The 22,740-nt window shown below is 42.1% G+C and overlaps 3 protein-coding genes and 1 long non-coding RNA gene across 5 annotated transcripts in view; 2 read left to right on the top strand and 2 right to left on the bottom strand.

The window, feature by feature from the left end:
- The window catches only part of SLC37A3 (solute carrier family 37 member 3), a 36,860-nt gene extending 36,702 nt beyond the window's left edge, over positions 1 to 158 (bottom strand). The window contains exon 1 of the mRNA XM_019544704.1: positions 112 to 158. The gene's annotated coding sequence lies outside the window, so the exon portion shown is untranslated. The remainder of the gene's footprint in view (positions 1 to 111) is intronic.
- Positions 159 to 348: 190 nt separating this feature from the next.
- RAB19 (RAB19, member RAS oncogene family) lies at positions 349 to 4,668 on the top strand. The gene is made up of 3 exons (XM_019544703.1): positions 349 to 629; positions 1,852 to 2,035; positions 3,400 to 4,668. Exons 1-3 carry the CDS (start codon positions 441 to 443, stop codon positions 3,663 to 3,665), a joined length of 639 nt encoding a protein of 212 aa, XP_019400248.1. The 5' UTR covers positions 349 to 440; the 3' UTR covers positions 3,666 to 4,668.
- A 290-nt stretch (positions 4,669 to 4,958) lies between these two features.
- On the top strand, positions 4,959 to 21,624 carry LOC109316534. The gene is made up of 3 exons (XR_002102866.1): positions 4,959 to 5,265; positions 8,084 to 8,086; positions 21,614 to 21,624. It is a non-coding gene; the product is annotated as an uncharacterized LOC109316534 (long non-coding RNA).
- Positions 10,646 to 22,740, bottom strand: part of MKRN1 (makorin ring finger protein 1) — a 42,305-nt gene continuing 30,210 nt past the window's right edge. The window contains exons 2-8 of one of the 2 annotated variants that reach the window (XM_019544701.1): positions 21,192 to 21,320; positions 18,634 to 18,860; positions 15,086 to 15,312; positions 14,109 to 14,323; positions 13,313 to 13,423; positions 12,703 to 12,841; positions 10,646 to 12,273 (exon numbers count right to left, since the gene is read on the bottom strand). In XM_019544701.1, the coding sequence (XP_019400246.1) occupies positions 12,061 to 12,273; positions 12,703 to 12,841; positions 13,313 to 13,423; positions 14,109 to 14,323; positions 15,086 to 15,312; positions 18,634 to 18,860; positions 21,192 to 21,313 (1,254 nt within the window). In that variant the 5' untranslated portion in view covers positions 21,314 to 21,320 and the 3' untranslated portion in view covers positions 10,646 to 12,060. The remainder of the gene's footprint in view (positions 12,274 to 12,702; positions 12,842 to 13,312; positions 13,424 to 14,108; positions 14,324 to 15,085; positions 15,313 to 18,633; positions 18,861 to 21,191; positions 21,321 to 22,740) is intronic. The other variant, XM_019544702.1, reaches the window with a different exon arrangement.

The raw sequence follows: 22,740 nt of genomic DNA, 5'->3' as shown, positions 1-22,740 counted from the left end.
CTCAGACAAGCCAGCAACTCCACGCGCCCCCTCCCCATCAAGCGCCGCTTCCAACCCTGCCTGTGGCACCCCCCAGCACACCTCCGCGGGCTCCACGTCGGCAGCGATCACCTGCCACCCGCCCCACGCCCCGGCAGGGCTCGCGGGAAATCACGTGACCCACCCCTCCTCCCTTCCGCCCCGGGGCCTCCTGGGAGTCGTAGTCCTCCCCCCGCCGCGCGTGCTCCTCCCCCCGCCCCTCCTCGCGGCGCCCGACTACGTTTCCCAGCAGCCCCCGAGAGGGGAGGAGGTGTTGCGCAGCCTCGAGCGGGCCCGGCAGGTGAGAGGCGGGGCCGGCGGCAGGTGCGCGGGGTTTTCCCCTCCCCCTCCCTTTACCGAGCTGCCGCCGCCGGGGGTGGTTAAACGGGTGGGCCTTCCCGGGCAGGCGGGTACGCGGGGCGATGCCGGGGTTGGTGCCGGACGAGGCGTGCGACTATCTGTTCAAGATCATCCTGCTGGGGGACTCGGACGTGGGCAAGACGTGCGTGGTGCACCGCTTCCACAGCGGCCACTTCCGCGAGCGCCACCACAACACCATCGGCGTCGACTTCTCCGTGCGCTCGCTGCTGCTGGACAACAAGAAGGTCAAGGTCAGCCCCGCTCCCAGGGCACGGTGGCTACCGCGTGTGTACCGTGGCTTCGGCCCCTGTGAGGCCAGCGATAGGAAAAGCGCTCAGAGTGTCCGATGGTTTTCGAGGCAGTGTATGGATGCAGCGGGGGTAAACCCCAAGTCACTCTCGGGGTTGCTGACTCCCGGGTTCACTGCCAGCTCTTTCCTGTGACCTCTCCGAGAAAAGTGATGCTACTCTGATGGCACACATCTCACTTGCTCACTGGTGAATTGCAGTGAGCAATATGAAGGAAATAAGGGGATTTGTTTGCATATTTTTTCCAGTAAATGCAACTAATATTGAGCTTCCGACACAATTTCATATTTAAGGCCTGGTGATGCTGGCTTCTCCTGTGGCAGCAAAGCTGGAAGTGCCGGGATGCAGCCTGGCTGTGGGGCCACAGGTGCAGGTCAGCCCAGCCCTGCTCCCCTCTCCTCCCCTCCCCAGAGGGCTTGGGGAGACCCCTAAAGCCCCCCCAGCTCTGCCATGTCATGCAGCTCTTCAAGATTCAGTGCCTAGCTTGGAGACGGGGGAGCTCCTGCTTTCCCTCCCCCTGCCCCTTTCACTGCAGAGAAGAAGCTAGCGATATGTCCTGCAGCAAAGACTTGCATGGGGCCGGTCTCTGTCCTCCCTGGAGCCAGCTGAGCATTCAGCCCTCAGTAAAGCCTAGGGACCCACAGAAAAGCTTCCCTGGCAGTTGCTTCAGGGTCATCCTGTGGTGAAACTGTACTTGGTTACAGGCTGTTTCATGTTTCCCTTCTCCCTGCCCAACCCCATCTCTGTGCTCCAAGGGGCTCTTTCTCTCTTCTTTTTTCCTCCCTTGCTCACCTAAAACTTTAACAGTTCAGCTCTGGTTCGCTGACCAGTTTCTATCTGTATTGATTTGGGATGATGTCTAAGCCCTGCTGTGCTATGATGGAGCCCTTTTTCTGCCCTTGTCAATCCAAACTTGGTTATAGGCACATGCATAGCAAAGCTTGCTGCAAACGGCAACAATGTGATTTTTTTTTGGCTCTATGCATCTAGAAATTGGGGTTTTGTTTTTGTTTTGTTTTTTAACTAGATTAAGTAACATCTGTAGCTACATGGAACAGGGCCTACTAGTATTAAGCAGCATATTTTTTTTCTAATGAAAATCTCCCTGAAATCTATTGAATGGCACTTCATGGGGCTTTACCACTTCTGTTCTTTCTTTCTGCAGATTCAGGTGTGGGATACAGCAGGCCAGGAGCGCTTTCGGACAATAACCCAAAGTTATTATCGCAGTGCCCATGGTGCAATCCTGGCCTATGACCTCACCAGGAGATCTACGTTTGAATCGATTCCCCACTGGATTCATGAAATTGAAAAATATGGAGCTGCTAACTTGGTCATTATGTTAATTGGTACGAATCTAACTTTGCTGTTTGAGTTATTTTTTGATCTATGAGCCTCCTTGCTTCATCTTTACCTTCCGCTTCTACCTATCCTGATCCCAGCACTGTGCTGAGTGCAGTATGGATGAGAACAGGAGAATGCCAGCCCAAACTATTCCTGGGACTGAGCAAGCCTGGGCTCCAAGCACGGTAGGTGTTTGGGTATAGACCTCTGCTTGTGCATGCTTCAGAATAGTCTGTTCCTATTTATGGAGTAGGTAAGTTGTTCCTCTTGTTTTTTCAGAGGAGTAGTACGATGAACAATACATTCAGACTTTTATGTCTGTGTAGATCATAAAGGGAAAAGTGGACTTACCTTAGCCATGTTCTGGGAATGGTATACAGCAGACTCCTCACAAGTGCTGATTTCGCAACCCCAAGCAAGCAACACAGCAAGGGTAACCCAGACAGACCAGATACGCAGTCCCATTTAAAAAAATAAAATAAAAAAGGCTGCCTTTCAACAACACAAGACTGGAATCTGCTGAAAAGCTCTCTCCAAATTGCTCAAAGATGTTAAAACTTATCACTAGCAAAATAATGCTTTCTGGTCAGAGCAATCAGGCAGGGAAAGAATTTTATTTTATAACATTGCTGTTAGCTAGAGGTACATTCTAATTTTTACACCAGATCTTAATGTCTGACAACTAGGATAAGTTGATTTTATCTGACTTTTTTAGTCTAAATACGTTACAGGTGCTAATAAGTTAATATCTGAGTCTTAGGTGGTAGTTTTCCTTACTAGAGGCCAAAGATTAGTCTCTTTCCTGTTTTTTGCAGAGACCTGACTCACTGGTTTTGGGATGCAGGCCAAAGTTGTCTTATTTTGTAGCAGAAATATGACTTGCTTGTTCTTAAGCATTGTGACTTCAATATTAATGGTGATGTCATCATACTAACAAGTTCTGTGTGGTGCACTAAGTTGTCTTGGCAGTATTTGTTTACAGTTGGTTTTGTGACTGTAACACTAATTAGAGAAAATCCAGTTCTATGCATACACTAATTCTAATATGACTCTTTCTCTAACTCGGCACAGCCTCCAATATATTATAAAATGACAGGTGAATTCTTTCCACGCTGGTGCTCCTGAACTGTTTGTTTTCCTACAACAAGTCATTGGATGGAGAGAGGTTATTGGCAACTGACAGAATAAATTGGTCACCTTTACTGGTGCCAAAGGTATTAGATGCACTTAATTTGAGTTTTTGTTTACATTTGACATTCCAGTAACTTTGCAAAGAAAAATTGTTTGAGGAAAAGAATTATGCACAAAGTATCTTTAAAATGTATCTGGGAATAAAGAAATCCATTTGTTTTCATGCTTTTCTTTAAAGGGAACAAATCTGATGCTGTGGATAAGCGCCAGGTCCTGTTTGAAGATGCCTGCACACTTGCTGAGAAGCATGGGCTATTGGCTGTATTGGAGACCTCGGCTAAAGAAGCCCAGAACATAGAGGAGGTGTTTACATTGATGGCAAAGGAGCTGATAGCCAGGAACACCTTGCAGCTTCATGGGGAGAATCCTCCCAACAGCATCTGTCTGGACTCCCGACCAGTAATTGCTAGTCAGAGTCCAGAGAAGAGCCCATGCCTTTGCTGATGAGATGTCTCAGTAGTAAGAAATGTGGAAGTTGTGGCTATCCTGAGGCTTTCTCAACCATGAAAGCTTCCTGTCTGGCCTTAAATGATTTTTCTGGTGCACTGCTGCCTTGCCATTTTGGCCTGTAATTCTCTCCAGGATATGGGTGTTACTTTTCTAATGGCTAAATATGTTGTTGGCACTTTACCAAATCTTTGAGCTGAGGACTTGAGAGGCTGCAAGCAATGGACCGCTTGAGAGAACCATGAAAACTTAAATGGTTCAACAGCCTCTTGAATAGAATAGCCTTTGAACTGAATCCTTGAACAGTTGCTCTACTGGCTGTGCCAGAGGGTAGCTGCACTCAGACCTTGTGCTGACTGTTTCCTTTTAGGGTACAGTAGGTGCAATTATCTAGTCTTCATAAATAGCTCTTCAGTTTGCAGTCCCTACCATCCATTGCATCTGTCCTTGCCAGTGTGGTTGGCTTACTCCGTAAGTTATCCATTCCATTACAGCTGCATAACATTGTGATCAGGTGGGCAGTGTCCTCCATCAGGGTTTTGTTTGTTTCTTTCCATTTCCTCACCAAACAGCCTACACTCCATTCCTACTGCTCGAATAGCACTGCATATCTAAGGAATACCTCATCTTTTTTTTTTTCCCCTAAGTGTCGAGAAACAAGAAGAGCTGCCATCAGTCTTACACTTTGGTCTCTCCGCTGTTATTCAGTAGTACTAAGGGTGTTTTCTGTGATGGAGGTGCTATTTTCAGTGAGCGAGAGAAACCCCAGGTGAGGATTAAGTGACTGAATTCATCTGAGAGTTGAGAAACTTCACGTTACTTACCTTCTAAAGTACATTTCCTATTAGAAATGAGAGGCTTTGCACTAAAATCAGCATATCTAAAAGTGCTGCAGTAGGGGAAGGTGGTAGTATAGGATCTTGGCCCTGGAACTTTGAAAGAGTATTCAGGTTTTTGTAAAGCTGATCAAATGGATAGAATAGTTCAGTAACTTTAATCTTTTTTTTAGACCAATGAACAGTGCAGTGTGAAGCTGTCCTATGGGATGAACATTTACTTAAGTGCTGCATTTTTTCAGTAAGAGGCTGGGTACTAGTCACACTTTTTTTTGGATCATGAAGCTCTGCTTACAGTGACTGAGAGCTAGTGTTTCCTGCTGTGTGACCTTTGGAAAGTGGGCTTCACCAAGTACCTGTTGCTTTAGTCTCCAAACACACAATTTTTTCACTATTTTGGGAGTTGGGTTCATTTGGTATTAATAGTGAACATATTTCCATCCTTTCACAGAAGAGGTTCTAAGAACGAAATCCTTATTTGCACAACTGGCTAAGATGGAGTCAAGGGCTTTTCTGCCCATTCTTCCAGAGGAGAGTACCTCCTAGAACGGGAGGTCAGTAATAGATGAACAGTTTTTAGGTCCCGCTCTGGCTGTGCTGTCCCTGAACTATAAGCCAGAAGTTCTACTAGGCAACAATGAAGTACATCTCTTATCATAGACACAGAAACCTTAGAAGCTTGGTGAGGCTGGAAATTTGCCAAAGGTTTGAGTTTCTTTTTCCAGTTTTGGAAAGATGTGGCAGAATCCCTGTACAAAAAGGTGTGTGTGACTTAAACATGAAAAATAAAAGTTGATTTAATATCCTGTGTTGAGCAAAGACTTGATATGTAGTAAGAATGTAAAATGCTGAATAGTGCTGCTTCCAGCCTGACTTCTTGATTAACATGTTAAGCATGGATGGTAATACAACTGTCTGCAACCAACTGGGGCAGAACTGTTCTGAATGTCAGCCTGTAGCAGAAAGCAAAAGAACTGAAAGTTGTCAGCTTTCTCTCTGCTATTTAGCCTAAATAATTTATGTTCCCTCCTGGGGCAGTAGACCCTTTGCACAATTACATCCCATATTTGTTGCCATTTACCTTTTAAACTAGTTTACTTTGACTAATAATGTCAATAATGTATCTTTTAATCAGTTACTCCTGTATTTGGATCTCCCCATGCTGGAAAGCGGGCATATAGCCTAATACAAGTCTTGGTTTTTTGGGGAGGAATGTCTTTTACAATGTTTAAATATCTCCACCCCCTGCTCCCTGCACACACATGAATTTGAGAGGAAACAGTGCTACAGCCATGGTGTCTGGTTTTACAAATCTGCCCATATTCTACATGGCAAAACTTGCCCTGCTTATGAGGGATTCTACTCACTTGGTGTTACCATATTCCTTCCTTGAAAGCATATGTACTGTTCCTAAAAATGCCATTAAAAATATTCACCTATTTGGGTTCCTCAAATAGCCAGGAATGTAACAATAACAGAATCCTACCAACAGAAATTAGTAGCTAATCTTTCTCTTGCTGCTAATGGGATAGCTGCATCAGAGGCTTCAAAATTAGTGAGGAAGTGCAGCTTCTGAAATCTCTTGCTCCTCTTAAATGCATTTACCTGCACTTGTCAGCACATTACCTTGCCTGCCTCTGGGGTTGCTAGTACCTCCCCAAGCCAGTCTTCCCCTTGCTGATTACGCATCCGGTACAGCTGGGTTTCTCTGAGCTACTGATGCTTTTTCTTCTCCAGAGTGAATAATAATATTGATGGAATAGTTCAGGGGCGGACTGCAGCTCTGCTTCACTTGTCACAGGCTCCCTTCCTGGGCTTCTTTGGGGAATTCTCAGGAGCTCAAACAAGATAATCCTATCTCTAAGAAATGTGCTTCAGCCAATCATCCTAACCTTCATCTTGGTTTGAGGAAGAAAACAGAGAAGATTTACCTCTCCCATAGTTTCAGATAAGCTGCTACTGATTCACTCCATTTTGAGATCTACTAGAAGCCCTTGAGCATAATCATGGTGCTGGGATTAGTTCTGGGAACAAGGTGTGAACCTTGCCACCTGTGACTGCAGCAATTGCTAATGAGAGTCCTGTTCTTACAGTATTACACTAGGCAATTTTATTGGTTAGCTCAGTCTCCAACATAGAAAAAGCTGTAAGGTTAGCACTAGAAACTTTAATGGATACTTAAATTGAAGAGCATAAGATGGCAGCTATCAAATACCAGCTTGCCAAAACACTGCAATCTAACTCCTGCTTGTTTGCTCTGCATTTCTCCCTCAGAATACACAAGAGGCAAGTTGTTTGGATTTTTTAAAGCTGCTACAGGAACCTATCCATGTTAATTTCTTCCCTCTATTCCACTTCCCCAGCAACGCTATCTGTAATTTTAATGTTTTCTGACCTCTCCATTAGAGAGAGCTGGTAGATAACAGAAACAAGACTAAATGCAAGACCATGCTAATGGGATCAGAACTCTGGATAGAAGTGACATCTTTTATTAGAGCAACTAGATATTTGCAAAAAAAAAAAATACACGCACACACACACACATATACATATATATATATGCAAGCTTTTGGGCATGCTCACCCTTCTTCAAGGCATAGGAAAATGAATACATTGTAAAATTTCTCCTAGGTTAATTGTTGGCCTAATAAAAGAAGTCTCCTTTACCCAGAGTTCTGATTCCATTAGTATGGTCTTGCATTTAATCTTGTTTCCATTTTCTACCAGCTTTAATGGAAAGGTCAAAAACATCTTAAAAGTACAGAAGATATTGCTAGAGAAGTGGAGTAGAGAGGGAAGAAATTAATGTGGTTGGGGGCCTGTAGCAGCTTAAAGAAATCAAAACAACTTGCCTCTTGTGTGCTCTGAGAGGGAAATGCAGAGCAAATAGCAGGAGTTAGATTAATGGCACTTCATAAACAGCTTTGTATTGCCCATTTCCATAACCCATTCAGCAACTGTGGCTGCACTATCAATGTGAAAAGAGGCTAATGGTGCTCAAACATCTTTTGAAAATCATGCAAGACTAATCGTAAATGGCTGTTTAACTTGATATCATGCCTCCTTCATATCAGTGTCATGATTCTGCCAGAGGAAACTGAGCTGGGTATAGTAGTACGGAAGTGACCCATTGTTCTCAGATGCATCAGGAACAGCAACAGAATCCTTGCCTCCCAACAATAGCACAAAAGTGAATTCCTCCTCCCCCTGATTGAGGAGTAGCTAAAAAAAAAAAAACAAGGCATCCCTTTCTTGGCCATTCAACTCTTTCCATATGTTGCAAAGAGAATCCAAGCATCCAACTCACAGCTACAAATACTTCTCAACAATGGAAGACCAAGGCTTGTAGATCTAGCCCAAAGTGACTTGAGCACACGTCTCATTTCCAAAATGGATTTTAGTATTAGAAGCCCAAGTCCCATTGAAAGTCAATGGGATCTTATGCAATTAAGCGCCTGTTAATGTTTTTATCTCATGTCTCATCACGACAGTACCTTTCTTTCACAAAACATTTTATAATAGAAGCAAGTATGTCTTACAGCAAACTTTACAATAGCAATTACTGACAAGTTTTTAAAGGCAGTTTTGGTTAAGTCTACACACCACTTCAAATGTTTGCATAGGCCTTGTCTAAGGTGTGAAACCAAACCATTACTGAAAGTGGACTCGCTGTCAAACCTAGTGGCTCTGCAGTGACTGCATTATCAGCTCTATGCATTTAATGGAAACCAGTGTTTTTTAATTTAAAAGATACTGTTTTTCGTTCTCCTCACACACATGCCAGGGTTAAAAGACTCTCCGGCTCTGCCCTGGAATGTAGGTTTAGTTTGTTGGAGAGGGTAGAGGGCTTTAATGATTCAGTGTATGTCAATGTGCAAAACAGGCACAGCTACTGCCAGTGCTGTTGCAAATCTCCTGCCATAGAGCAGGCTTTCCCAATTCCCATGACTTTATGCAGGTGATGACATCATTCTAAAGTTATCATTAGGAAAAAGAGTGTTGCAACTCAGCCTTATAGTAGTTCAGAATGAATACGTATCTAAAACAAATACATTGTCCTACTCTGCATTGCTCTTGGCATACAGTCCTATTCCCAGGGCTGGTGTTAAACATTGGTATGCGCATCTGTCGTATTAACCTGATAATAATTGGACATGCCATGTGTGCCTATGTAAACAAGACCCCATCAATTGATATGGGTAGTTTGAACACACTACACTACAGCAAGATACTCAAGTCCAAGTGAGCCACTGTAAATTGCAATTGCATTAATTAATACTCTACTCTGAGAAAGTTTCAAGAAAAATGTTGCTGTGGGGAAAGTTCTCTTATTTCCAGGCTTTCATTGGTGAGTTTTTGTGTCTTGAGGCAAAGATGATGCATCCTTTTTTCATCCTGGTTATCACACCATGAATATCAGTTTTCTCCTTTTCTGGATTTTAAACTTTAGGAAAATATGATATCTTAATTCCATATGGTAATTGTTGCCAATTATGTTTTTACCATTTTAAAATTTATTGCCTTTCAATGTCTATACCATGAAAAAAAGAGGGAAAATAAAAATGTTAAAGACTCAGAGGATACACAGCAAGTATCAAAATCTGTATGTCCACATTCCTTCAATTTTAAAGTCATTTTTTAAAAGAAAACTATTTCTTCTAAAAATAAGCCTGCATTTTTAGAATTAACCCCCACCCCCAAAAGTAAAAGCTCTTATGTGTACCACACTAGTAGCCCTGTAAAATTGTCTTTACTGGGGAGAGGAGAATATAGCCATCAAATAGAGTCAGGAAATGTGGGTGCATCTTGTATTCAAAGGAGCAGGACTATTGCATTGTTGATAAACAGTAGTCACAGTTAAATCCAAGACCATTTATGGAAGAAGTCTAGCTCTTAATAGTCAGGACCACAGACAGCCATGTTCAAGTGGAGGGCAGACAATGCAAGGCGGCACAGATGCAATTTCCTGCATTAAAAAATAGCATAATTTATAAAGCAGAGTTTGTCAGAGAAAGGTTTATGTTGTACTGTCTGGAATTCTGTTCTAGGTAAATTTGTCCAGAGCCAGCAGCAACATTTTGTTTATACACTAAATCAAACCAGCTACATTTTTGTGCCTCCCATTATGTACAGAAACATATGTAAGATTCAGGAAGACAAAAGCAGTATTATTCCCCACACAATCTAACCTCACCATCTCAGCCCTTTGCCCTAAGGAATATCTTCTTGGTACTTAAAATCACAACTGTGCTTGTATTCAGAAATGTTTTGGCACCCAGCTTTCTGTAAAGACTACAATAAATCAGTCTGTATCTTTGGTTCACTCTCTCCACTAAACAGTTTCTCATTTCCTTGAACTTCCCATTATCCTCCCTGCACCTATTCCTGTTTCTTCTATTCTGTCTTTCCCACAAACCTCCAGCTTCCTTTCCTCCCATTCCTCTTGATACCTTTAATTTTTATTTTACAAACTTCCAAATCTTTCTTTTATTTCCTTCTACTTGGTTTGTTGCATTCTGCTAGTCGCTTCTAAGATCTTTTCTTGCATGCACATGCGCATCTAGCCTAGATCTAGTTTCAAGAGTACACACTTTCCCTTCCTTCACAACATGCAAATATATTTCCATGACAATCTCATTATCTCTTATCTGATTCTCAAAGAGAAAGGTACTTTAGAATATATACAGGCCCATAAAACAGCAGCATACAGTTTACCAGGAAGCATTCAACCTCTAGTGATGTGCTATCTTGACTACAGCATATAGTTCAAATTATACATAAGTAAGTTACCAATCCCTGACACTGAAAGCACCAAAATCATGCAATTAAATACAGAAATAAGCAGCACTGAGTCCGTGTCTCAGAACTTAGTTTCAAGAATGGACACCTCCCCCCTCCCTTTTCTCTCAACACCACAACCATGTATCCTTTGATAGTTTGGTAATCTCAGCTGTCCTTATTCTTAAAATATTGTTGTATGATAGAATTTATTTGGTATAAGGCTGCAGCCAAAACAAAATCGTCCATTAAACCTATGACACGACCTTAGCAGTTAGAAGTCAGACTAGCTTGCATTGAGTATATAAAAAGTAAGCTGAAGTCTAGAGGCTTTGAGCATAAAGAACAGACAGACTTCTTTAATTTTTTTTATTTGGGAAAAGTGCTTCTTACAAAAGGCAGCTGCAAAACAATACATCGGAGACTTTGGAACAATTTCTTATTCCACCTTAAAAAGTGAAAGGAGAGGCAGTCTAGGGAACGAGCAGTAGGAGAACAGGGCATCCATGAGTCAGAAACAGCAAGGTTAGCATTGTTGCAGTGGGACTTTGATGGCAAAATGACTTCATCTCAGTGGAATTATATAGCCTGACATTGCATAGCTGCTAGTTCTTTTTGTAAGCAATAACTTGCAACAAGCTGAACAGCTTTACAAGGCAATCAGCACAACTCAAATGTGATGCGAGGCGCACATGCCTTGAACCAACTAAGAAGCACAGCTATTTCCTAGTTAAGCTCATGGCTTGTGTGGTTATCAGTGTCATAAATAATTATTATTATTATTAATTTATTTTAAGAGTGAACAGTGCAACTACAGGATCCCAGCTTGTGTTCTACTGGAAAAGAGTACTTTTAGATCCCTCTGGCTAGCCACATTTCTACTTTCAGCCAGCCCTCATAAAATATGCAGTAGAGAGAGCTGGTGCATTAAGGTAGCACCAACTATCAATCCAATGGTATTAGATCACAGTCACAGACTGGGCCGAGCCCACTAAACTCTTTTCACATCCGATCGAAGGCAAGACTTCATGCACCAAAAGGGGATGAAAGGTATTTTTTTGTTTTCCTTTTTTTTTTTTTTTTTGAACACAGAGTCTCTCAGCCTTCGAGATCCAACTCTGCATTTATTTGTATATACACATAGAAAGTTCTCCTTTCACGTACAAAGACATTTTCCTTTCATGCTAAATACAGTAAAAACCCGGAACATTTGCACCTGGTTCTGGTTACACAGTAGTAATAGTAATGTGCAAGTAAACAAGAGACCAAAACCACAAATGAAGACGTGTACATGAGGGGGCTGGAACAGAGCTGAAGCCAGAAAAAAAGTACGTATGTCTGGCCCGAAGTATCGATTCAAAGTCCATAGCAGAAAAAGGCCACTGGCCAATTTACATCCCCCACTACATGGTCACTGCTCATTTTTGTATCTGGGCTCTTCAAGATGAGTGTGGAAGTCCTGTAAACACTTTAACCCTGGAACTGGGTGAATCCTCTTGGGTACACAGATGAAGCAACAAACCTAAGCTAACTGTTTGACAGTTAAATTCATTTTACAAAAACTAACATTTTAAAGATTTATTTCTTGTTATTTGTTTTAAACAGAGAAAACAAACACTCCTGGGGTGGGGGAAGGAGACAGACCCTGGGTAAAAGTTATTACAACAGCACCTGGAATTGATAGGCCTGCCTAGGAGAAACACAGGCACTGCCACAACACCACAGGAAATAGCTACTGCCTGAAACCGAGCAGACAGTCCAAACTCCACTGACAGGTGCTATAGATCCAAGTCATAATAATCTTCTAGCTCATCGTGAAACAAGTCCCACTCGTCCTCGGAGTCTGTCAGCTCATCGTCACCACCAGCTGCCAAAAGCATGAGCAACATCTCGCCGAGCTCAAAGGTCACAACCTCATCCTCATCATTCTCAAAGGGATCGCTATTCTCCCTCTCCTCGATGAACTCCCAGAACCGATTCCTCCGCTGGGCCTGCAAAGAGAGCACAGTTATTGCCCTAGTGTGACCCAGTGTTCAAAGGTACATACTCTCCTTGGGGGCTTATGTGCCTTAGGCCAGCCCCCCAGGCATAACATGCAAGTAACTTTCTTGTTTAAGACAACAGTGGGATTGCTTTTTACAAAAAACTGCTACTCCAGCTACCTACCAACCTCCCTGAATCTCTAAAACATAAGCCAAGTTGGGAAATGTTAAGCAACTTCCACATACTGCTCTCCATCATTTCCAGTCTTTGAACCACCTGCCCCCCTCCTCAAATTTGTTATTTATATTGTTTACTACTTAAGTAAATCCAGAGGTCTGCAGAGATAATGTTTTCCTTCCCTCTCCCTAGACAGCCTGTTGACCATGCCTCCCTCCTATCCCAGCCCTTTTAGAAAGGCCAAAAACACTGAAGCTTACCCGATATCTACTTGATGTTCCCACTTTCGGTCTCTGTGGCTCCTCTCGGCGGCCATCAGGATATGCATGTTTGTAAAAACAGTTCCCTCCAAATGGGCAGCTCCCACGGCCTTCATCAAAATACCTGCAGGGCTTGTTGCTGGAAAGGAAAATAATCGCAACCCTTACTCAAAGTAGACCCAAGCAGAATTCAGTACTGCATTTGCCTATAGTCCAAGGGGGTCTCTTTAAATAGATTCCACTTGTCACTGAAGCCACTTTAGTCAGCCAAATGTATCACATACCAATGATGTACACACAGACGCACACACTCCAATAGGTGTGTGGGCAGATGCATGCATAAGGAGGCTGATCAGAGTGCACAAGCCTGTACTACCTTATGGCTGTATGAATAGTATTTTGTGTGGATAAGGAAGGCTGTGAAGTCAGAAGTGGATAGGAACAGCTGGGTGATTGTGTGGATGCATGCATCTGTGGGTGGTTAGGTAAGGACACATTTCATGTGCAGGGGGTTGGAAGGGAGGTATGAGAGGGCTTTAGATAACACCCTTCTGCAGGTGTGCCCTTATCTCTGCAGTCTTGACTTGAGAAAAGGCTGCAGTGCTCGTACCTCATTGCCTCCTTGTATTTCTGAATGAGTTTCTGCTTCTCTTCCTTCTCCTCCACCCAGTACTCACTTGGAATGACAAAGTTCGACGTGATCCGACATTCTGGGCAGGACCTGGGGAATGAACAGACCGTGCTGCAAAATTCCACATGACAGGGTGCTCCCTCCTGTTACAAACAAACTAGGGCATGTACCCATCTTTAAAGCTGTATGTTATTGTACCTGGACACTGGCTGCATGGGCTTTTTCAATTTACATTCTTTTGTACAAGACGACACCCTAAAACTCTTCCTCTTTAAAAGCTCAACCCAGCAGCTGGTCAGGAGGTCTCAAAAAAGAACTTGGAAAAACATTTCACACAGACTCCTTTTGCTTTAGATTTAAATAAATTTATTTGTTTGTTTTCGTATTTGGCTGGTTGGTTTCTTAAGGGGAAATGGTTTGTCAGCTAGATGATGAAGTAGGGCAGCAAAAAGTTAAGAAACAGAATCAGAACTGGTTAATCTGACCTCAGTCTAATCTGAGTGCCTGAAATCTTTACAACGGTAACAAATTGGGCAGCATCTTGCTAATGACAGAACATGGCTTTTGTTCAAAATAAGCAGATTGTTTACTCCTAATAGATGTTAACCAGGTCAGAGTAAAAGTTACCCCTAGAAAATGATTTCAGTTCCAGGTTAATGTTAGGAATGCATTTAATGCAGTCTTTGTGTGCAGGGGGAGTTTGTTCCAAGTTATCACAAGATATTAAATTTTTCCAAAGTAACAAAGCACAACCAAAATGGGAAAAGTGCCTCACTTTATAATCTTGCTCTCAAATTGTTTAGCGCTCCTCCACTTGCGGATACACTTGAGACAGTAAGTGTGATTGCAGTTGGAGAGAATCCCAAAACGGCGCTCACTGGGGTTGGCTTTTTCATACACCACCTCCATGCAAATCCCACACACCATGTCTTTACTACGCTGGACGGCAAAGGAGAGCTCCATGTCCTTCTCATGAGCTTCAATGCAAGACTGAAAAAAAGAGAAATGCAAATACGAACATAGCAAGGGACAAGATGAACAGCTAAGAGTTAGGAATTCAGCTTGCTTTTGGTTTGTCTGTTTTAGTGTTTAAATGTGGACCTGAATTAAGAGCAAGAGATCAGTCCTCAAAAAGTTTCTCATATAATAAGAGGCAAAAGTTAGTTCAAGTTCCTTCCTAATAACAAATCTGACTGCACACAGGAACAACTCAACTAAATAGAACCAACAAACCCAAACTGAAATAAGACAAACAAAAACACCTGTATGAAAAGTAACCCATTTTCCACCAGGCAAAAACAGAACTGCTCTGTGGTAACTGCCCACAAACATGCTCTTACCAAGTGAAAGTTTAGAAAGGCCTAGTGCTAACTGAAAGCTAAACTGTGGGTACTTTCTAGGTCTTCGGTCACCACAGGATAAGAGCATGCTTATGGTCAGGAACTCAGAGCAGCTTACATGCAGCAAGTCCATTCCCTGTGTTAAATTTGCAAATTTGTTCATTTCTCCATAATTCTCTCCCTAGCCCAGTATCTGTACCATTATACAAGACTCTTCGAAGTTCACTCCTTTTTACATAGTTATTTTAGAACAGCCTTGACCAAAAGTCAAGTTTGCAACATCAGCTTCATGAAACTGACCAACTTCCATACAATCAATGAATAATGAAGGGGAGGAAATGACAAATATTTGCACAAAGCTAGGAAGTATCTTCTTGATATTGCTCAACACAAAAGTTGTGTGTGTGTTTACCTTTATGTGTTGGGATCTCTGCGCAGCATCAACTGGATGCAAGACCTGCAACCCACACATGTCACACACATCCCCATGGATATACACGCAGTTTTCTCCATAACGACATTCTCCTACTGCAGCGTAGGGGCACAGTTGCTTCTTCATCTCCACATTTGCTTGCTGCTTCTCATATTCCTCCTCAATCACCATTCCCTGCAAGGGTGTTTCAGTGCAGGAAGGGGCAGCTGGAGGCAAAAGTTAAATAGACAGGAAACAATGCGTTAAGCTGGGGTGTCAGACTCCAAAATGGTATTTTAATCTTTAAAGACCATAGGTAAGCAAGCTAGAGTTTAACCATCAGAGAATGCAAGTCTCAAATCACACAAATCACCCCCCCCCCAGAATTTAACACTGAGTCAGGGGTGTCAAACATATGGCCCACAATTTGGATCCAGCCTAAGAGCTGGATCTGGCCCATGGAGCCACTCTATCCAACCTGTTGTACTACAGGCAGACCACCAAAAGTTGGGAGATGTGGCCTGCCACAGAATCCAGTGCTCTCATGCCCCAGCAGAAATGATGAACAGCAGCAGGAGGGTTAGCGAGGGCTGATACAGCCCTAATCACCCTCCACCCACTTCATCTATTGTCACTGCTACAGCCCTACTTCCCCTGGCTGTGGGCCCCTGCCACATATCCAATGCTGAAGCTGATGCTGTGACATGGGGCATATGGCTGGGGCAGCTCTGCCTCTGGCATAGGGCACATGGGGTAAGGGGGAAAGAGGAGTTGGAGCTGCCACTACATGCCCTAGGTCAGAGCCAACCTGCTGCCACCGCATGCTCTAGGTCAGAGCCAGAGCTGCTGCAACCACTACCACTTCCTCATGCCCTGGGCTGGATCCAGCCTGCAAGGAGTTCTGCAATCCAAATTTGGCCCAGGACCCAAAGCCAATTTGACAGCCATGACCTAAACCAATTTAATTGTTTCACAAGCAAGGAAGCAAGCACAAACTAAATTTCAACCCTCTACCCTTCCCAGCCTGCCAAACTTCTAGCCCACCCAAAGCCAAGCTGTCAATATAGTGTAAGGGGCAAGATGCAAACTTGCTAGGATACAGTCAATGCTCTACAAGTTCACCAGTTCTGATAATGGCTCAATTATTGCTCAATTATTTTTTTAAGCAGGGTTTTGTTCAGCAAGTATCACCTTAACTCTAACTCACTCCTGCTGAAACAAGTTAAAAGCCATGTTCCACTTCTGTTATAACTAGTTAAAACATAATTTAACCAAGTCCATGCCAGCTAAAACAAACCTTAGAACAATTGGAAACAAACTAGTTTAACCACCATTCAAACTGGTATAGTGTCTCCCCTGTAATCAATGCATAGTCATGTAAAATGAAGGATACTTACCAGAACTAGCCTGGAGCTCTGGAAACCTTACCTCAACAAAACCTTATAGTCAGACACATTAGCCTGCTGCTTGTGTAGGCTACATCTCTTTAGCAAGACACTTAAGGTTATTTCTTTTAGAACAGCCTATTATATCAGAAACATTAGCTGCATGCAAGGTTGTATTCTGCAGCTCCTGACACTACAGTAACTGCTTACATCTCTTGACTAATGAAGGGTAGGCACTTGAACTAAAGGTATAAACAATATTTCAACTGTCTGATAAATGGAAATCCACATTAAGAACTAAAAGAACTGGATCAGTGTCCTGAAATATTGTCCAGAGAAGTGGATCACAAAGACTTGAAAAGACCTGATTCTACGGCTCTCAACTACTTGAGAATCTCAGTGAGTTTTTGCTACTGAAAAGCACACTAGCTATAGCAAGATCTTCCTTATAAAAGTTTAAAGGGCTCACTAATTCAGTAATATTTCCCCTCCACTCCAAGAACTAGATTTCTAAAAAGGCACAGATACCAAAATATCCATATTAAAAAAAAACAAAAAAAACAAAAAAACCAACACACAACAGTGCCTAGATACATCTAGGTACCTTCAGTTTGCTCCAAGACATTAATGAGAGCTGCATAAATACAGCATCTCCAATATTGTTATCAGAAATGTATTAAAATACAACATTCTCACAGAAAGACTTGGTTCAATTTATTCCTTCAAAGTGAGGGAAGATCCTTTGCGCCAGTTCCTTTTCCCATACATCTACAAGGGGCCATTTTTAGATGTATTCAGGAGAAATCCCCACCTGATCTAGGACAGTTGGGACTGCACAGAACATAGTAACTGATGAGCCCGTCTATAAAGAGAAAAAGGCTCTGAAAAAACTTCAAAATGACAAGAGACTTTGGGAGGCAGTCAGGAGAACACAATGCTCCAGTGACTAATCTCTGTAAACCATTTTCCCAACCCAGTAGAAAAACAACATAGCCTCAATAAAGCCAGTAAGGTTACAGGTGTTAGGGAAGATGCCTTCTTAAGCTTTCAAACACCAAAGAAACACCAAAAAGATCTGTCCTAAGAGGTGGGACCAAGTATTGGAAATTCAAAAAGACTCAGATCCAGTACTCAATTGATTCTGTATACACATGAGTTTTTAGCCAGAAGCTCTTTGCCCCAGTGAAAAAAAGACCACTTCACTGTTATGGCATGTATTAAGCACCAGAAAGGAAGTCAAGCAGATTGTCATGATTCTGAGGACATAGGGCCCCCAGCCAAATGATTATCCAGTCAAACTTGAGGGACAGTCCTTTACTAGCAAGACAGCGCCTTTCATTCTCCACTCAAGCAAAAGCAAGAACTATAGGCTCAGTACACAGATGTGATGACATCCAGAGTGCTACAGAAACTCACAAAAATCTCTCTCTCTCAGAACTGTAAGACCTAACTTGAGAGCAGTACCCCTTGTCATGATGCGACAAAAATGACCATTTTGGCTTCAGTTTGCTATTTGGAATTGTGTGTGGCCATATTTTTTGGATCCTACCTGGATTTTTTCTTGTTTATAGACAACAAGTTGCACTCTAAAAGGAAGTATTCTTCAAGAGATTCAGCAACATGCTCAGACCAATGCAGAAACCAAGATTGGAGGATCTTTCATTACAGTGTTTACACCAGAGATTTTAAGCCAGGCTGCTGAAGCGCCCTGGGGTACCTTATGTGCTTTCGTGTGGTGTGCTGTTAGATGTACAAATGTGATTCAGAAGATGAACAAAAGATTTCAAAGAGAAACCATGGTGTCAAAAGCATTCTGCTCTGTCATAGTTTTTCTGAATTCTTTGCATCAGAAAAATGGCTCTATTTTTCTGTGGTCAAAAAACCAGTAAAAACAAACAGCTGCCATTTTCCATGGCTGAGAGCCATGGCTTAGACTGGTCTCAGAGAAGTATTCTGCTGTCCAAACGCTGGTGTAGAATGGTTCTGCTGCCCATGAAAGAATATCCGAGTCAGTGCAAGACTAGAAAGGAACCAGCGATTCCACTTGAAGAGAAACAAAAGCATTTTGTATCAAGACGACAAAACACTGAACAAGCACTTTGCACTACAAGTAAATTTGTGAACCCCTGACAGAAATTTACCGTTATGCCATGATCAGCTTACCACGTCCACAGTATGGCTGCCCAGGGACAAACTCTACAGCATTTACCCAGTCTTCAGCACCTACTGCTGCAGCTGCCAGGTTTGTATTTTCAATTTCTGTCTCACCAGTGCTTGCTTCGAGTGTTTCAGGGAGTGATGTGAGGTCTGAGGATGCTGAAGGATAAGTTTTTGCAGCTGGAGTCACAGTAGTCACTTCTTCCCGTTTCAGTGGTTTGGTATGTTCATATCTAAACACATTAAAATGCACCATATGAACTTAGAGAAATCAACTATACAACATAGTTTTGTACAAAGGACCGATCTGCAAGCACAGGGAGAAGGAATGACCAAGATGAATAAATACCACTATGGTAAAAGACTGAAAAATCCCTTAGTGATTTTGTAGGAGATAAAGTAGCCCACAGCAAATATTGGTCTGTGTGCCCTTCCTATACTTAAACCCTTAATGGGACTTTTCACATGCATCAAAAAGCTGTCCTGTCAATGGATACAAGTAAGTCATCATGTAATACTTCCTACAGCCTCAGAATTTCAACATTTTTCAGATGTCTAAACGTAGCCAGAAGGATATTGCAAGTTAGACACCCAACTTCCTTGATTTACAAAGGGTGTCAACTGTTTACCAAAGAGAAAAACTTTAATCCCTACGCACAAACAATCTGAAAGTATTCTTTCCTTAAAAGGTCCAAGTCCTGACCAGTTTCAGATTAGGCAGGTCTCATTTATAAACTACTGATTTATGTTCCTGTTGGTATCTCAGATATTTGTCAAAGACTCTTACCTTGTTAGGAAGAGTTAATATAAATTATTCAATTGCTGAAAACGGTATAACCGATTCATCTTTCTTGTGCCAGAAAATTTGGTAACAAGTAAAAGGTGGAGAATTACCGACTAGAGAAGGTGTCTTATTTCTGTGTTAACCCTAGTGAATTTAAACTGCATTTTGACGAGTCTTTTTTTTCCATTTGGGAAGCTTAAGCCTTGATATCCATGAATATCTACACTACCCTGACAAAAAACAGTAATGGCAAGCATATACAAATAGCTGCATAGAGACTGACCTAGATGTATGGTCTTATTTGAGCATTTTCACTACGCATAAGAAAGGTTACATTTCCTACGACGTTTTATTTCAACATTAATATTTGTGAAATGCACTACTGCATGAAATTATTAAAAAGGTATTTGATCATACATAAAATGAGTTGTGAGTCAAGTCAGGGACATCAACAAAGTTTTAAAAGGTTTATTCAGCTCTGACCTTTTAGCAATAAAAGCCTGGCATGATTTTAGCCTTGTGAAAACTTTTTCACATTGGGAGAGTTTCAAACCATTTGCATCTGTTGGCTTTCACAAACCAGCACTTATTTATGCAGGAATTATTTTAGAACCCTTGAAACTACATTTCAGTTATTTACCCCCAGAAGGGAACTTACAAATATAATAGTCACTTTTCAACACCAATAAGTACAATCAAGATATTAAATTCCTGAAAGGGACAGATGTTAAAACTATCAATGCTGAACTATTTATAAAGTGCAAATTATTTCAAAAGTTTGAGTAAATACAATAAAATGCTTAAGAAGATTTTCAATTTCAAAAGGTTTTTCTCCCCACTCATCGTGAGGAAAACATCTAGTCTTAGAATGGAGCATCACAGCTGAAAGCTGGGAGAAGCAGCTATGCACAGAGCCCGGCATCAGTGGCTTGCAGATTTTTGTTTCCAGCATCTGCTCCCCGCCCAGCTCCCCTTGCTGGCAGGGAAAAAGGAACCTTCACACTGCTTTCCTAGTCTCTAACCAGTTGGTTCCATGAAGAGCATGTCCTCACAGCTCCTAGTTGGAGCTCCAGAGCTATTCCTGCCCTATGCTGCAGAGCAGCTATGCAGGGAGCGAGGCTCTGCAGCATGCAAATTCCTCCTTCAAGCCTGTTTAGGGCCAGCAGGGGAGGGGAGAGGAGAGGCAGGGGGAAGGGGGGGGGAGGCCCTGCTTTCCCTCTGCCTTGCTCTTTATCTCTTCCTTCCCCCCACCCCCTGCCTGCCTGTCTCCCACTTCTGCTTTCCCCTCTGCCCATGCCCCCCATTCTGCTTTCCTTACTGTAGCAGGAGGGACAAATTTAAGATGGACTTCCCAATAATTAGATTCTGGACATGAAAAATTGTAACAAATTTATAAATGTTTCATGTCCAGAATCTAATTATTCTGGGGGGGGCGCAGGGTGTCTTGAATTCAGGTAAATACATCACACTCCATATGTCAAGCATAAAGGGCACTTTGGTATGAACTATGATCTCCTTTCCCTTAGCTTCACCTTCATTTCTTTATCCCTGCAGTGATGTCAACAAAACATGCAACATCACCATGAACTTCTGTAAAAGGAGGAGCTGTGAAGGACATGTCCTTACTACAAAAAGCTAGAAATTGGAATGGAACAGGAAAATATCAGTGAAGTCTTGATTCGTTCAGAATTACACCAACTTCCCCAGAGTTTTCCGTAAAGAAGCCCAAGGATGGAATTCCCTCTTTTAATACAGGCAAGACTCAACAGCATTTCCTTACCTGCAACGATCGCCATAAGCACAGCATCCTCGCTGATAATACCTGCACACCATGGCAGACTGACTAGTAGAGAGGTCATGGGAGTAACGGCAGTTGTTCCCTTCCTTGCAAACCCCATGCATGAAATACCTACAAGACAGAAGGTTACAGAGCTGAGCCGAAAAGGAAACTTGGAAGTAGTGCTGATAGCATATGATCTTCCAGGAAACAAGACTCAGTGGGCATATGTCTACATGTGGGCTAGACTTCGCAGTTGTTACCTGTGCAGTCATTTAGTACTGCTGTTACTGCGCAGTCCCAGTACTACATGAGTCACTTCTGACACTACCGTACAGAAGTGCTGTCACAACTTGTGCCCGCCAATGCTACATCACTGTAGCTCATTGCTACAGCAACATAGTAGCTTGTGTAAATGCACCCAGCATTACTTAAAGAACTTCAGAATTAAGTGATGAGCTATTGACCCACAAGCCATTCTAAGACTAAATAATTTAAAGACACCATACAAACAAAAAACACACAACTCCACGTTGTACAGAGAAAACAACTTTATAGTCAGAGTTATGCCCTTTTAAATGGACCTGGACTACACTCAAATTTAGGATTCTATTTAGAAACAGCAAAACAGTACTTCTAAGAAGAGGAACATGCTACCCTTGTCTAGAGTGCAATGCATAACTGAACTCCAGAAAGAGACTGGACTACCAACTCGGCAAAGAGATCGGCTGTTTTATTCCCCTGCGTTGACTAGAACACTACAGAAGCTTAATGTCTCTAAGCCAGAAATTTCCCACTTCCAAAGAATGTTTTCTAATCAATTTGAAATGTACTGCTTGATCAATCAGTAATAATTTCTTTAAGAACAGAGCTATCCATACCATGCAGAATTTCAGTGGTGTTACTGGGCAAGACCACACATCACCTCCTGAAGGAGGAGTTACACTGCCATAGTAGAATCAAGACCCAAAAGAACACAGATGCACTCTGCCTCAATAGTATGCTTCCACTGCCTGCAAACATAATGAAAATCAACACTAGTCTCAAGACACTGGTGAGTTTAGAGGGCTGAATTTCCCAACACTCTTGCTCTTTACTGATTCATTTGGGAGAAAGTTTTCTATCTACATTAGAGAACTACACAATCTAATGCTGGTAGCTTTATGTTCTTAGAGAAGCTCTTCTTTAAAAGACATCACGTTAAATCTAATTTTAAATGCTAGTTTTAGTGGTGGTATGGTGAACTTTGTTTAAATGTAATGTTATTCTCAACAATCAAATGAATCCAGAAATTGAGTCACAATCACATTTCATATGTTGTTAACATATGCCTAAGTGTTGACATACAGGTTTTTGGGAATAAGTTATAACTGATGACATAACAGCACAATTCTTTTTTTTTTTTCCCCAATTTGGAAAAAACTGGGTGATAACAAATATTTAGAGTCAAATGATCAGATTCTAAGGTGAGAATTAATAATAGAACTTTAAAATGTTAAAGATGATCTACTTAAAATCCATTTGGAACTATAAACAAAGCCAAAATAAATCA

Source organism: Crocodylus porosus, unplaced genomic scaffold, assembly GCF_001723895.1.
Source record: "Crocodylus porosus isolate Cpor-Errol unplaced genomic scaffold, CroPor_comp1, whole genome shotgun sequence".
Classification (NCBI taxonomy): Eukaryota; Metazoa; Chordata; order Crocodylia; family Crocodylidae; genus Crocodylus; species Crocodylus porosus.
The sequence above is the reverse complement of the archived record's forward strand: the minus strand, read 5'-3'. Positions and strand labels throughout refer to the sequence as shown.